At 44.1% G+C, this 14,309-nt stretch overlaps 1 protein-coding gene across 1 annotated transcript in view; it reads right to left on the reverse strand.

Annotated features, from left to right (window-relative positions):
* Nucleotides 1–14,309, reverse strand: part of CFAP92 (cilia and flagella associated protein 92 (putative)) — a 73,411-nt gene that overhangs the window by 19,962 nt on the left and 39,140 nt on the right. Inside the window, exon 9 of the mRNA XM_059940614.1 lies at nt 12,828–13,732. Within this exon, the coding sequence (XP_059796597.1) occupies nt 12,828–13,732 (905 nt within the window). The remainder of the gene's footprint in view (nt 1–12,827; nt 13,733–14,309) is intronic.

Genomic DNA, 14,309 nt, shown 5'->3' on the forward strand with positions numbered 1-14,309 from the left:
AAAATCTAAAGGCAGCCTACTGAATGAGAGAACATTGGCAAATGATACATCTGATACGGGGTTAATATCTAAAATATATAAAGAACTCATACAACTCAGTGTTAAAAAAACACACAACCCAATTAATAAATGGGCAGAGGACCTGAATAGGCATTTTCCGAAGAAGACATACAGATGGCAAACAGGTACATGAAAAGATGTTCAGTATTACTAATTATTAGGGAAATGTAAATCAAAACCACAATGAGGTATCACCTCACAGAATGGCTATCATCAAGAAGACAAGAAATAAAGTGTTGGTGAGGATGTGAAGAAAAGGGAACCCTCCTACGCTGTTGGGAATGTAAACTGGTGCAGCCACTATGGAAAACAGTATGGAGGTTCCTCAACAAATTAAAAATAGAACTACCATATGATCCAACAATTCCACTCCTGGGTATGTATCAAAAGAATTTGAAAACAATACTTTGAAAAGATATATGCACCCCAATTTACAACAGCCAAAATATGTAAGCAACCTAAGTGTATCCTGTGTATGTATCAAAAGAATATGAAAACAATACTTTGAAAAGATATATGCGCCCCAATTTACAACAGCCAAAATATGTAAGCAACCTAAGTGTATCCTGTGTATGTATCAAAAGAATATGAAAACAATACTTTGAAAAGATATATGCGCCCCAATTTACAACAGCCAAAATATGTAAGCAACCTAAGTGCCCATGAGCAGATGAATGGATAAAGAAGACACGATATATAGATACAGTGGAATATTGCTCTGCCATTAAAGAGAATGAAATTTTGCCATTTGCAACAACATGGATGGACCTTGGAAGGTATTAAACTTCGTAAAATAAGTCAGAGAAAGACAAATACTGTATGTTCTCACTTATGTGTGGAATCTGAAAAATAAAATGAACAACAACAAGATTTTTCTGGTGAAATCTGAGTAAGAACAGACAACTGTGGTCTAGTTAACTGTACTGCATCCATCAATATGTCAGATGTCACCACTGGGCGAGACAGGGTGTTGGGTACCTGGAACCTCTCTATGATTTTTGCAACTTATTGTGAGTCCATAATTATTTCAAATAAGTTTTTACTCTGTCTGGGATTGATTTTTGTGAATTGTGTGAGCCAGCAAATTAGGAAACTCTCAGCGAATAAGAAATAGAGTGGAACTTCCTCAAGTTGATAAAGGACATCTACAAAAAACCTACACGTAATGGGGAAAGACTGCCTTCCACCAAAGATCAGAAACAAAGCAAGGATGTGACAACTCTTATATAAAATAGTACTTCAAGTCTTAGCTAGCACACTAAGGAAATAAGATATACAGACTGGAAAGGAAGGAATTAAACTATTCCTATTTGCAGATGACATCTTGGTCAGTGTAGAAAATCCCAAGGAATCTACCAAAAACAAACAATCAAACAAACAAAACTCCTCAAACCAATAAGAGAGTTTAGCAAGGCTGTAGAACCAACATAGAAAAATCAATTCTATTTCTATATACAAGCAATGCACAGCTCGAAACTGAAATTTAAAAATACAGTACCATTTAAAAATCACTCAAAAAATAAAATACTTAGATATAAATCTACCAAATACGTACAGGTCTTGTATGCTGAATATGCTGATGAAAGAAATAAAAAAAAATCTAAATAAGTGGAGAAACATACCATATTCATGGATTGGAAGGCTCAAATAGTTCTCTCCAAATGATACATAAGTTTAGCATAATTCCTATCAGCATTCTAGAAAGATGTTTTGTAGATATATACAGCATACTGTAAAATTTATATGAAAAGGCAAAGGATCTAGAACAACAAAAACAATTTTGAAAAAGAATAAAGTGTCCTGACTTTGATTATATAGCTACGGTAATCAAGACTGTGTAGTATTGGTGAAGGGACAGACACACAGATCAATGGAACAGAATTGAGAACCCAGAAATAAATCCATACAATTATGACCAACTGACTTTTTATAAAGATGCAAAAGCAATTCCATAAAGGAAGATAATATTTTCAACAAATGCTGCTGTAGCAATTGGATATATGTAGCAAAACAAAACAAAACAAAAACTCAACCTAGGTTCCAGTTCAAGATGGTGATGTAGGAAGATCCTGAACTCACCTCCTCCCAAGGACACACCAAATCTACAGCTACATATGGAACAATTTCCTCTGGGGGGAAAAAATACAAAAACAAAAACTAAAAACTAGCTGAATGACCCCTTCACATAGGGCAAAAGAGAAACAGGCCACATCAAAACAGATTTCCAAATAAGATGAGCCCAGAGACCCACACCAAGACACATTATAATTAAAAGGTCAAAAGTTAAAGACAAAGAGAGAAGCTTAAAAGCAGCAAGAGAAAAACAACTTGTTACACACAAGGTAACTCCCATAAGGCTATCAGCAGATTTTTAAGCAGACACTTTGTAGGCCAGAAGGGAGTGGCACTATATATTCAAAGTGCCAAAAGAAAAAGTCTTCCAACAAAGAATACTCTACCTGGCAAAGTTATCATTCAGAATTGAAGGAGAGATAAAAGAGTTTTCCAGATAAGAAAAACTAACAGGGTTCATCACCAATAAACTGGCCTTATAAAAATGTTAAAGGGACTTCTTTCAGTTGAAAAGAAAGGATGCTAACTGCTAACAGAAAACACGAGACTGATCAAGATGGCAGATTAGTAGGACACAAAGCTCGCTCTCTCCCACATCTACAACAAAAATACATCTACATGTGGAACGATTCTCACAGAATATCTACTGAACACTGGCAGAAGACTTCAGACTGCTGTAAGGGCAAGAAAATCTCCATGTAACCAGGTAGGAAAAAAGAAAAAAAAAGAAGTGAGAAAGATATCCAGATGGGACCTGCACCCCTGGGAGAGGGCTGTGAAAGAGGAAAGGTTCATGCACCCTGGGAAGCCCCCTCACCGGCAGGGAGATCTGCCAGGACAGAAGGGGAGCTTCAGAGCCTCTGAGAAGAAAGCAGCAGTCAGTTTGTGGCAGCCAGAGCAGAGGGAGACCTTCACTCCCCAGCCTGACACACACATCCCCAGTGCTGGCAGGGGCTGGGTGCTGGAACTTGGGCTCCAGAGATCAGAACCAGGGAGAGGACTGGGGCTGGCTGTGTAGAGACAGACTGGGGGGCGAGGGGAGGAATCCAGTGCCACCACGGCTGGGGGTATAAGCGGAGGAAGCCTGAGACGCCTCAGAGGCCAGTCAGCATTGTTTGGGTGGTGTAGGAGGGGAGAGGTGGGACCTAGACTATAGCCTTTTTTTCCCTGTATGTGTGCTCCCAGAGGGCAAGACACTGCCTGCCCAGGCTCCAGGGGCAGTTGCAGACCTCCACCGCCACCCACCCTGATGCCAGGAGTGGTCGCAAGCCCCCACTAAAACCCTCCCAGACCCTAGGAGTGGTTGAGGGACTGCACCAACTCCCTCCTGGACAAGACTGGTTGTGGGCCACTGACACACCTGCCCAGGCACCAGGAGTGGTCGAGAGCCCCAGCCACCTCCTTCCTGGACAATGAAAACACAACCATACAAAATCTATGGGACACAGCAAAAGCAGTTCTTAGAGGAAAGTTCATAGCAATACAGGCCTTCATCAAAAACAAGAAAAATCTCAAATGAACAACCTAACCTACCACCTAAAAGAATTAGACAAAGAAGAACAAACAAAACCTAAAGTCAGCAGAAGGAAGGAAATAATAAAGATCAGGGAGGAAATAAAGTAGAGATTTTTTTAAAAAAATAGAAAAAAAAATCAACAAAACCAAAAGCTCGTTCTTTGAAAGCGTAAACAAAATTGACAAAATTGACAAACCTCTAGCCAGGCTCACCAAGACAAGAGAGAGTCCAAATAAACAAAATAAGAAATGAAAAAGGAAAAATCTCAACTGATACCACAGAAATACAAAAAACCATGAGAGAATACTATGAACAATTATATGCCAACAAATTTGACAACATAGAAGAAATGGAATTGTCTAGAAACATACAGCCCACCAAAATTTAATCAAGAAGAAATAGATAATTTCTACAGACCAATCACTAGAAGTGAAATCAAATCTGTAATAAAAAACTTCCTACAAACAAAAGTCCAGGATCAGATGGCCTCACAGGCGAATTCTACCAAGCATACAAAGAAGAACTTATACTGATTCTTCTCAAACTCTTCCAAAAGACTGAAGAGGAGGGAACACTCCCAAAGACATTCTGTGAAGCCACAATGACCCTGATACCAAAACCAGACAAAGATACCACCAAAAAAAAGAAAATTACAGGCCAATATCTTTGATGAATATATAGATGCAAAAATTCTCAACAAAATATTAGCAAACCAAATCTAACAACACGTAAAAAAGATCATACGCCACGACCAAGCAGGATTCAACACAAGTTCACAAGGATGGTTCAGTATACATAAATCAATCTGATACACCACCACAACAAAAGAAAAGACAAAAAATACCTTGACACAAACACCACATAAACAAGAGACAAAAACCACATGATAATCTCAACAGATGCAGAAAAAGCATTTGACAAAATTCAACATCCATTCACGATAAAAACTCTTACCACAGTGGGTATAGAGGGAACATTTCTCAAAATAGTAAAAGCTATTTATGACAAACCCACAGTCAATATAATGCTCAACAGTAAAAAGTTGAAAGCCTTCCCACTAAAATCTGGAACAAGACAAGGATGCCCACTCTCACCACTTCTCTTCAACATAGTATTGGAAGTCCTAGCCACAGCAATCAGACAAGAAAAAGAAATAAAAGGTATCCAAATTGGAAGGGAAGAGGTAAAACTGTCATTATATGCAGATGATATACTATATATAGAAAACCCTGAAGACTCCACACAAAAATTACTAGAACTGATAAATGAATTCAACAAGGTAGCAGGATACAAGATTAACATACAGAAATTGGTGGCATTTCTTTACACCAACAGTGAAATATCAGAAAGGGAATGCAAAAAAAAAAACCTTTTAAAATTGCAACCCAAAAAATAAAATACTTAGAAATAAACCTCACCAAGGAGGTGAAAGACTTATATGCTGAGAACTATAAAACATTAATAAAGGAAAGTGAAGAGGATTCAAAGAAATGGAAAGATATCCCATGTTCTTGGATTTGAATAATTAATATTATTAAAATGACCATACTACCCAAAACAATCTACAGATTTAATGTGATCCCTATCAAATTACTCTTGACAATTTTCACAGAAGTAGAATAATCCAAAAATTTATATGGACCCATAGAAGACCCAGAATTGCCAGAGCAATCCTGAGGGGAGGAAAAAAAAAAAAAAAAGCAGGAGGCATAACTCTCCCAGACTTCAGACAATACTACAAAGCAACAGTAATCAAAACAACATGGTACTGGCACAAAAACAGACATATGGATCAATGGAACAGAACAGACAGCCCAGAAATAAACCCACACACCTATGGTCAATTAATCTTAAACAAAGGAGGCGAGAATATACAACAGGAGGGACTTCCCTGGTGGTGCAGTGGTTAAGAACCCGCCTGCCAATGCAGGGGACACGGGTTTGAGCCCTGGTCCGGGAAGATCCCACATGCCATGGAGCAACTAAGCCCGTGTGCCACAACTACTGAGCCTGTGCTCTAGAGCCCGCAAGCCACAAATACTGAAGCCTGCACGCCTAGAGCCCGTGCTCTACAACTAGACAAGCTACCAAAATGAGAAGCCTGCACACCGCAACTTAGAGTAGCCCCCACTCACAGCAACTAGAGAAAGCCCGCCCTCAGCAAAGAAGACCCAACGCAGCCAAAGATTGATTGATTAATTAATTAATTAATTCTTTTAAAAAATAGAATATACAACGGGAAAAAGACAGTCTCTTCAGCAAGTGGTGTTGGGAAAGTTGGACGGCTGCATGTAAATCAATGAAGTTAGAACACACCCTCTCACCATACACAAAAATAAACTCAAAGTGGCTTAAAAACTTAAACATAAGTCATGACACCATAAAACTCCTAGAAGAGATCATAAGCAAAACATTTTCTGACATAAATCGTACCAATGTTTTCTTAGGTCAATCTCCCAAGGCAAAAGAAATAAAAACAAAAATAAACAAATGGGACCTAATCAAACTTACACGCTTCTGCAGAGAAAAGGAAACCATAAACAAAATGAAAAGACAACCTACAGAATGGGAGAAAATATTTGCAAACAATGCAACTGACAGGGCTTAATTTCCAAAATATACAAACAGCTTATACAACTCAACAACAACAAAACAAACAACCCAATCAAAAAATGGGCAGAAGACCTAAAGAGACATTTCTCCAAAGAAGACATACAGATGGCCAATAGGCACATGAAAAGATGCTCAACATCACTAATTATTAGAGAAATGCAAATAAAAACTGCAATGAGGTACCATCTCACGCCAGTCTGAATGGCCATCATTAAAAAGTCTACAAATAATAAATGCTGGAGAGGGTGTGGAGAAAAGGGAATCCTCTTGCACTGTTGGTAGGAATGTAAGCTGGTACAGCCACTATGGAAAATAGTACGAAGGTTCCTCAGAAAACTAAAAATAGAGCTACCAGATGATCCTGCAATCCCACTCCTGGGCATATATCCAGACAAGACTATAATCCAAAAAGATACATGCACCCCTATGTTCATAGCAGCACTATTCACAATACCCAATACATGAAAACAACCTAAATGTCTATCAACAGATGAATGGATAAAGAAGATATGGTACATATATACAATGGGATACTATTCAGCCATTAAAAAAATGAAATAATGCCATTTGCAGCAACATGGATGGACATAGAGATTATCATAAAAAGTGAAATAAGTCAGAAAGAGAAAGATAGGGACTTTCCTGGTGGTCCAGTGGCTAAGACTGTGTGCTCCCAATGGAGGGGGCCCGGGTTCGATCCCTGGTCAGGGAACTAGATCCCACATGCCACAACTAAAAGATCCCAATGCCACAACTGAAGATCCTACATGCCACAACTGAAGATCCCGCATGCCGCAACTAAGACCCGGCGTGGCCAAATAAATAAATTTTTTCTTAAAAGAAATAGACAAACACCATATGATATCACTTATACGTGGAATCTAAAATATACCACAAATGAACTTATCTACGAAACAGAAACAGACTCATGGACATAGAAAACAGACTTGTGGTTGCCAAGGGGGAGGGAGATGGGAGAGGGATGAGTGGGAGGTTGGGGTTAGCAGATGTAAGCTATTATATATAGAACAGATAAACAACAAGGTTCTACTGTATAGCACAGGGAACTATATTCAGTATCCTATGATAAACCGTAATGGAAAAGAATATAAAAAAAAGAATGTGTGGGGACTTCCCTGGTGCCACAGTGGTTAAGACTCCGCCTGCCAATTCAGGGGACACGGGTTCGAGCCCTGGTCTGGGAAGATCCCACATGCTGCGGAGCAACTAAGCCCACGAGCCACAACTACTGAGCCCTCATGCCACAGCTACTGAAGCCTGCGTGCCTAGAGCCTGTGCTCCACAACAAGAGAAGCCACCGCGATGAGAAGCCCGCGCACCGCAACGAAGACCCAACGCAGCCAAAAATAAATAAATAAATAAATAAACTTTTTTAAAAAAGGAACAAAACGAAGGTGCTTAAAAAAAAAAGTGTATATATGTATATATATATATATATATATATATATATATGTATGGATAACTGAATCACTTTGCTGCACAGCAGAAATTAACACAACATTGTAAATCAACTATACTTCAATAAAAAAATAATTTTAAAGTCAATAAAGTCACAGAAAAGGAAAAATAAATAAATAAATGGGCAGAAGATCTGAATAGACATTTTACCAAAGATGACAAACAGATGGCCAACAGGTACATGAAAAGATGCTCAACATCACTAATCATCAGGGAAATGCAAATTGAAACAAAAGTGAAATATTACCTCATACCTGTTGAGAATGGCTATCATAAAAAAGACAAGAAATAATAATTTTGGTGAGGATGTGGAGTACAGGAAACACTCACGCACTGTTGGTAAGGATGTATTAATAAACTGGTACAGCTACTATGGAAAACACTTTGGAGGTTCCTCAAAAAGTTAAAAATAAGAACTGCCATATGATCCAGCAGTTCCACTTCTGGGTATTCATCCTAAGGAAACAAAAACACTAATTCGAACAGATATCTGCATCACCGTGTTCTATGCAGCATTATTTACAATAGCCAAGAGACAGAAACAACCTAAGTGTCCGCTGATGGATTAATAAAAAAAAAAAAAAAAAGTGTTCATTTACACAATGAAACATTATTCCATCATAAAAAAAGAGAATCTTGACAGTAGGGACAACACGGTTGCATCCCCAGGGCATCATACTGAGTGAAATACGTCAGAGAAAGACAAATACCACATGATCTCACTTACACGTGGAATCTAAAAAAACAGAAGCAAAAGAGTAACAACCCGAGCTCACAGATACAGAGAGCAAACTGGTGGCTCTCCACCCAGAGGCAGGGTGTGTGGAGTGAGCAAACTGGATGAAGGGGGTCAACAGGTTACAAGACATTTAGTTATGTACAGCAGTGTGAGTACAGTTAGTAATACTGCACTGCGTACCTGAAAGGTACTAAGGGAGTAGGCGATAAACATTCTCATCGCAAAAAATTCTGTAACTTGTATGATGATGGATGTTAACTAAACTTATTGTGGTGATTGTTTCACAACATATAAAAATATCGAATCATGAAGTTGTATACCCAAAGCTAACATACTGTTACATGCAAAGAATACCTCAATTTTTTTAAAAAAGGGAAAAACTCAATCTAAACATTACACTTTATACAAAAATTAACTCAAAACGAATCATAAACTTAAAAGTAAACCATAGGGGCTTCCCTGGTGGCGCAGTGGTTGAGAGTCTGCCTGCCAATGCAGGGGACACGGGTTCGAACCCTGGTCTGGGAAGATCCCACATGCCGCGGAGCAACTGGGCCCGTGAGCTACAACTACTGAGCCTGCGCGTCTAGAGCCTGTGCTCCGCAACAAGAGAGGCCGTGACGGTGAGAGGCCCGTGCACCGCGATGAAGAGTGGCCCCCACTTGCCGCAACTGGAGAAAGCCCTCGCACAGAAACGAAGACCCAACACAGCCAAAAATAAATAAATAAATAAATAAAAATAAACAAAAAACAAAAAACAATACTCATCAAGTCAAATAAGCTATAAGAAAAGGCAATCAGACAAGTAGAAAGGGAAAATATCCATCTATGTTAAAAAAAAAAAAAAAGTAAACCATAAAACCATGAATCTTTTAGAAGAAAACAGAGAAAAAATACTCAAGACCTAAGGCTTTGTGAAGAATTCTTAAACATGTCTCCAAAAGCATAGTGTACAAAAGAAAAAATAATCAATAAAGTGGACTCTATCAAAATTCAAAACTTTTTCTTTGGAAAAGATATCTTTAAGATGATGAAAGAATCACTACACAGAGTAGCTCCCCTAGCCTTGGTGTCCAGAGTTTTTATTGGGGCTCCATTAATGATTGATTGATTGATTGATGGCCCACATAGCAATCTCAGTCTCCATGTCAGGAGGGGGCGTGTCTTGATGTGCTGATGGCCAAGAGCACGGCAGCGGGTGACGGGCATGGGGAGGCTACCTCGTGGCTGGTTATCTGCCCAGGAGAACTGAAAACATGCATCCACACAAAAACGTGCCCATGACACTGCACGACCCAAAGCCCCTGCCCTAAGTCACGCTGTTGGTCTTTCCGGCCCCACCAACCTCCATCCTGTGACTCTCTGGTGAGGCCTCAGCCTGAGATCCAGTGTGGTCAGCCCCCAACCTAACCAAAGACACTCCTATCAGGCATGACACAGCTCACCTCCGAGAAGCCAAGGGCAAAAGCCAGACCTCTCTTGGGCAAGGCCAAGTTCTTTCCCACACACCATGAAGTTCACTCTTTTGAAGTGTACGATTCCTGCCATTTGAGGAGAGCGTCCTAGGTACTTGTTGGCAAACCCCGGGGGTTTTTGCAGAATGCACTCACCATTCTGTCTCTAGAATCGATTGTTGCTCTGACCTACAGATCCCAGACTTGAGCTGCAACACGTCCCAGCTCTAGCCAGCCCCACGCGCTTCAGACCGGGCCCCACAGTCCTAACTGGCAAGAGCCAATTCCTTAATATTCATCCTGTTGCTGTTTGCCCCGGATTCGGCGGTTTCTGTACACGGACAGACTCCTTGGTTTGTTGAAAGTCAAGGGGAGATTCTGACAGCAGCCGAGGGCCTCTGTTCAGTCCTCAATGGGCTTTTCCTCCAGGTGCTGGGCTTGTCCCTATACTTAACGCCACTCAATGTACAAAGGTATATAGAGTTATAGCACCCCTAGATCTTCTCTAATTGTTTAATATATTGTGCAGTGTTTAATACATTGCACCCTTAAAGCTGTCCACCTTTATTTCACAAATCTAAACACAGGGCCAGCATATACTTAAGTTCAGTATTTGATGGTGAAATTTAAATTTGAATAAAATAGTATACGCCCCCCAAAATAAGTGTACAATTCAGCGGTTTTAGTATACTCCCAAAGTTGTGCAACCACAAACACTGTCTAATCCTAGAACATTTTCATCACTCCCCACTTCTCCTGAACCCCTCCTCTCAGACCTTGGAAACCACTGATCTATCTCTATGGACGTGACTATTCTAGACATTTCATATGAATGGAATCATATAATAGGTAGCCTTTTATGTCTGGCTCCTTTTATTAGCATAATATTTTTATTTATTTATTTATTTATTCTTGGCTGCAGTGGGTCTTCATGGCTGCACGCGGGCTTTCTCTAGTTGCGGCGAGCGGGACCTACTCTTCACTGTGGTGCGCGGGCTTCTCACTGTGGTGGCTTCTCTTGTTGCGGAGCACGGGCTCTAGGCACACGCGCTTCAGTAGTTGTGGCGCATGGGCTAAGTTGCTCTGCGGCATGTGGGATCTTCCTGGACCAGGGATTGAACCTGCGTCCCATGCACTGACAGGCGGATTCTTAACCACTGTGCCACCAGGGAAGTCCCTATTAGCATAATTTTTAATTGAGGCATAGTTGATTACAATATTAGTTTTAGGTGTACAACATAGTGATTCAAAATTTTTATAGATTATGCTCCATTTATAGTTACTACAAAATATTGTACTGTGTTGTACAATAGATCCTTGTAGCTTATTTATCTTATATGCAATAGTCTGTACCTCTTCCTCCCCTACCCCTATCTTGCCCCTCCCCCCTTCCCTCTCCCCACTGGTAACCACTAGTTTGTCCTCTCTGTGAGTCTGTTTCTTTTTTGTTGTATTCACTAGTTTATTTTTTAGATTCCACATGTAGGTGATAACATACAGTGTTTGTCTTTCTCTGTCTGACTTATTTCACTTAGCACAATGCCCTCCAGGTCACTTAGCATAATGAGTTTTTGTTTGTTTGTTTGTTTTGGTTGAGCCAGGTCTTAGTTGCGGCAAGTGGGCTCCTTAGTTGCAGCTCGCAGGCTCCTTAGTTGCGGCTCACGGGCTCCTTAGTTGCGGCTCGCGGGCTCCTTAGTTGCGGCAGGCGGGCTCCTTAGTTGCAGCTCGCAGGCTCCTTAGTTGCGGCTCGCGGGCTCCTTAGTTGCAGCTCACCGGCTCCTTAGCTGTGACATGCAAACTCTTAGTTGCGGCATGCATGAGGGATCTAGTTCCCGGACCATGGATCAAACTTGGGCCCCCTGCGTTGGGAGCGTGAGTCTTACCCACTGCGCCACCAGGGAAGTCCCCTAGCATAATGTTTTTAAGGTTCAACCGTGTTGAAGTATCTGTATCCATACTTCATTCCTTTTTTTTTTTTTTTTTCTTCATTCCTTTTTGACGGCTGAATATTATTCCATGGTATGGATGTTCTGTTCATCAGCTGATGGACATTGGAGTTGTTTCACTTTCTGATTATTATAAATAACGGTGCTGTGAACATCCATGTGCACGTTTTTGTGTGTACGCATGCTTTCAGTTCTCCTGGGAGGATACCCAGCCAGGAGGCAGCCTCCCCGCTTCCCCCACCCCCACGCTCTTGGCCATCAGCACATCAAGACGGGCCCGCTCCTGGGTGGACAGAGTCAACACCCGGACTCCCTGCTGTGGTCAGCATCTGGGTCATGGGGCATCTGAGCTCTGAGAACAGACAGGGGGGCCTCCAGACTAGAGAAGGAAGGCCCCACTGATCCAAACTAGGATAGCTGCAAATCATGAAAGAAAAAGAGAGGTATCCCGTCACCAAAACTAAAGAACGGAAGGACCACGAGGGGTCACCGGCTGCAGCCCAGAAGGGGACGCTTCCTTTGCCTCTGCAACACCTCCAGGGGGCGGCCATCGGGGGCGCCTGGGCCGCCAGGGAAGGGGACTTCTGCAGCATACGCAGCTCTCCGGCCTCACAATAACCCGCCCTGTCTCCCTTGGGACAAGGTGACGTCTGTGTCCCTGGGGTGTCCCGCTCAGGGCCGTGCAGAACACTCTGCCCCCCGCTAGTCGGGGGGGCACCTCGGGAGGCTGAAGGCAGCACCCAGTTTCCTGAACCAGCCTCCCTTCCATATACCCCTGAAGTCTTCGCTTCAACCAAAGGCAAGCGGTTCTCCCAGTTGCTGAGCTCTGCGAAGTGCCTTATGAAAACCCCAAGAGGCACCGAATCAACAGGTCCCTCCTACAGTCGGCGACATGGAACCTGAGCTTGGCCACCCCTCCCCACCCAGAAACGCGGCGACCTACCTACCGGCTCTGGTGGCTCTCCCACAGCCGCCTCAGGCCCCGGTCGGCCAAGCCCTCCAGGATGAGGAGGCGGCCCCGCCCGTCCAGCAGGTGGAAGCCGGTGAGCACGTCCAGGTCCGGCCGCTCCTGGATCTTCGCCCGCATCTTCAAGGCGGACAGGATCTGCGGGACGTCCTCCACGGGGCAGGAGTCCAGGCCCAGGGCCCCGGCGTTGATCACGGTGACGTCCTGCAGGAGGCCGTGCAGGAGTGAGAGCTTCCTGGAGGCGAACACGAAGATGACGCGGCCAAACGGGGAGGCCGTGGGGCTGGCGTCCAGGGCCTCGGTCCCGGCCCGCAGCGGCACCGCCACACCCACCCGCAGCTTCAGCAGGCAGCTGGCCTCCAGGTAGTCGCCCGGGGGCATCGGGCCGTGCCGCAGGCCGTCTCCGGGCACCCGGAACCCCACCACCTTCCTGCTCCTGCCGTCATGGCCGAGGCGCGTGGCCTTGGGCTCGCAGCTGTGGACGGGGACGGCCAGGTTCAAGTACTTGTGGCCAAGGAGGAGGTCGGCAAAGCTGACCTGGGCAACCCCGTAAGGGTCCCACATCTTATCCTGGGTTTCAAAGGGGTTGTTCTCCGTCTCTTTCGGGGAAATTAGGGTCTGGAGGTTGAGGTACGAATCCAGCGGGTCCTCCCCAAACAGGGCAGGCTTGCGGGAATACCCCTCTGACTTGCGGTCCCGGTCATGAACTTCCACCACCATGGGGGGGCCCTCCAGGTATTCCCTCAGGTCGCTGGGGTGCATGGCCCCAAGGAAGATGACGTTGACGTCCTGGAAGTAGACGTGGGTCCCATGGGGCTGGCCCTCAGTCCTGTGCACCGGGGTCCTGTGGAACTGGTACCTGCAGTACACGGGGGTGCACAGCCGCTGCGAGAGAGCAGGGGCGGCGGTCACGGGCACGGGCGCGGCCGCGGGCGCCCCCTGCCGGCCCCCCTCCCCTCCAGGTGGCCCCCACCCAGGGGCTCAAGTCCCGGCCCCAGGCTCACCCCCGGCAGCCCCTGCGGCCTGTGGTTCCTCATTCACAAACCCCAAGGACAGAGCCCACTCTGCAAGGCCACCGCGAGGCCCGAGAGCCACGTGTACAGCGCCGAGCTGGCGGCTGAAGCAACTACTTCCCCCGGATGGCCAGTGCCACGAGGACAGGCCCTGTGCCTTCTTCCCGTCCCACGGCCGGGCACAGAAAGTGTGGAGAGGAGTGGCTTCTAGAACAGAGAATCCGTGTTTCCCAGACACGCATCTGGAGGGCTGGCACGGCGCACCTTTAGCATATAAAGTGACCAAGCAGAACTGGTGTCTGGGTTTAAGAGGACTCGCAGGCTGAGCTGGAGGTGGGGGGCAGGGCTGTGTCGGCACAGAAACAGGGAACCTGGCGCATGCTACGACTTTATCATCAGAAGCTCACCGTTACACAAGTGTGTGGTCCGAATGCATACTCCCAGGGTAC

The sequence above is a fragment of the Balaenoptera ricei genome, chromosome 11 (genome assembly GCF_028023285.1).
Source record: "Balaenoptera ricei isolate mBalRic1 chromosome 11, mBalRic1.hap2, whole genome shotgun sequence".
Classification (NCBI taxonomy): Eukaryota; Metazoa; Chordata; class Mammalia; order Artiodactyla; family Balaenopteridae; genus Balaenoptera; species Balaenoptera ricei.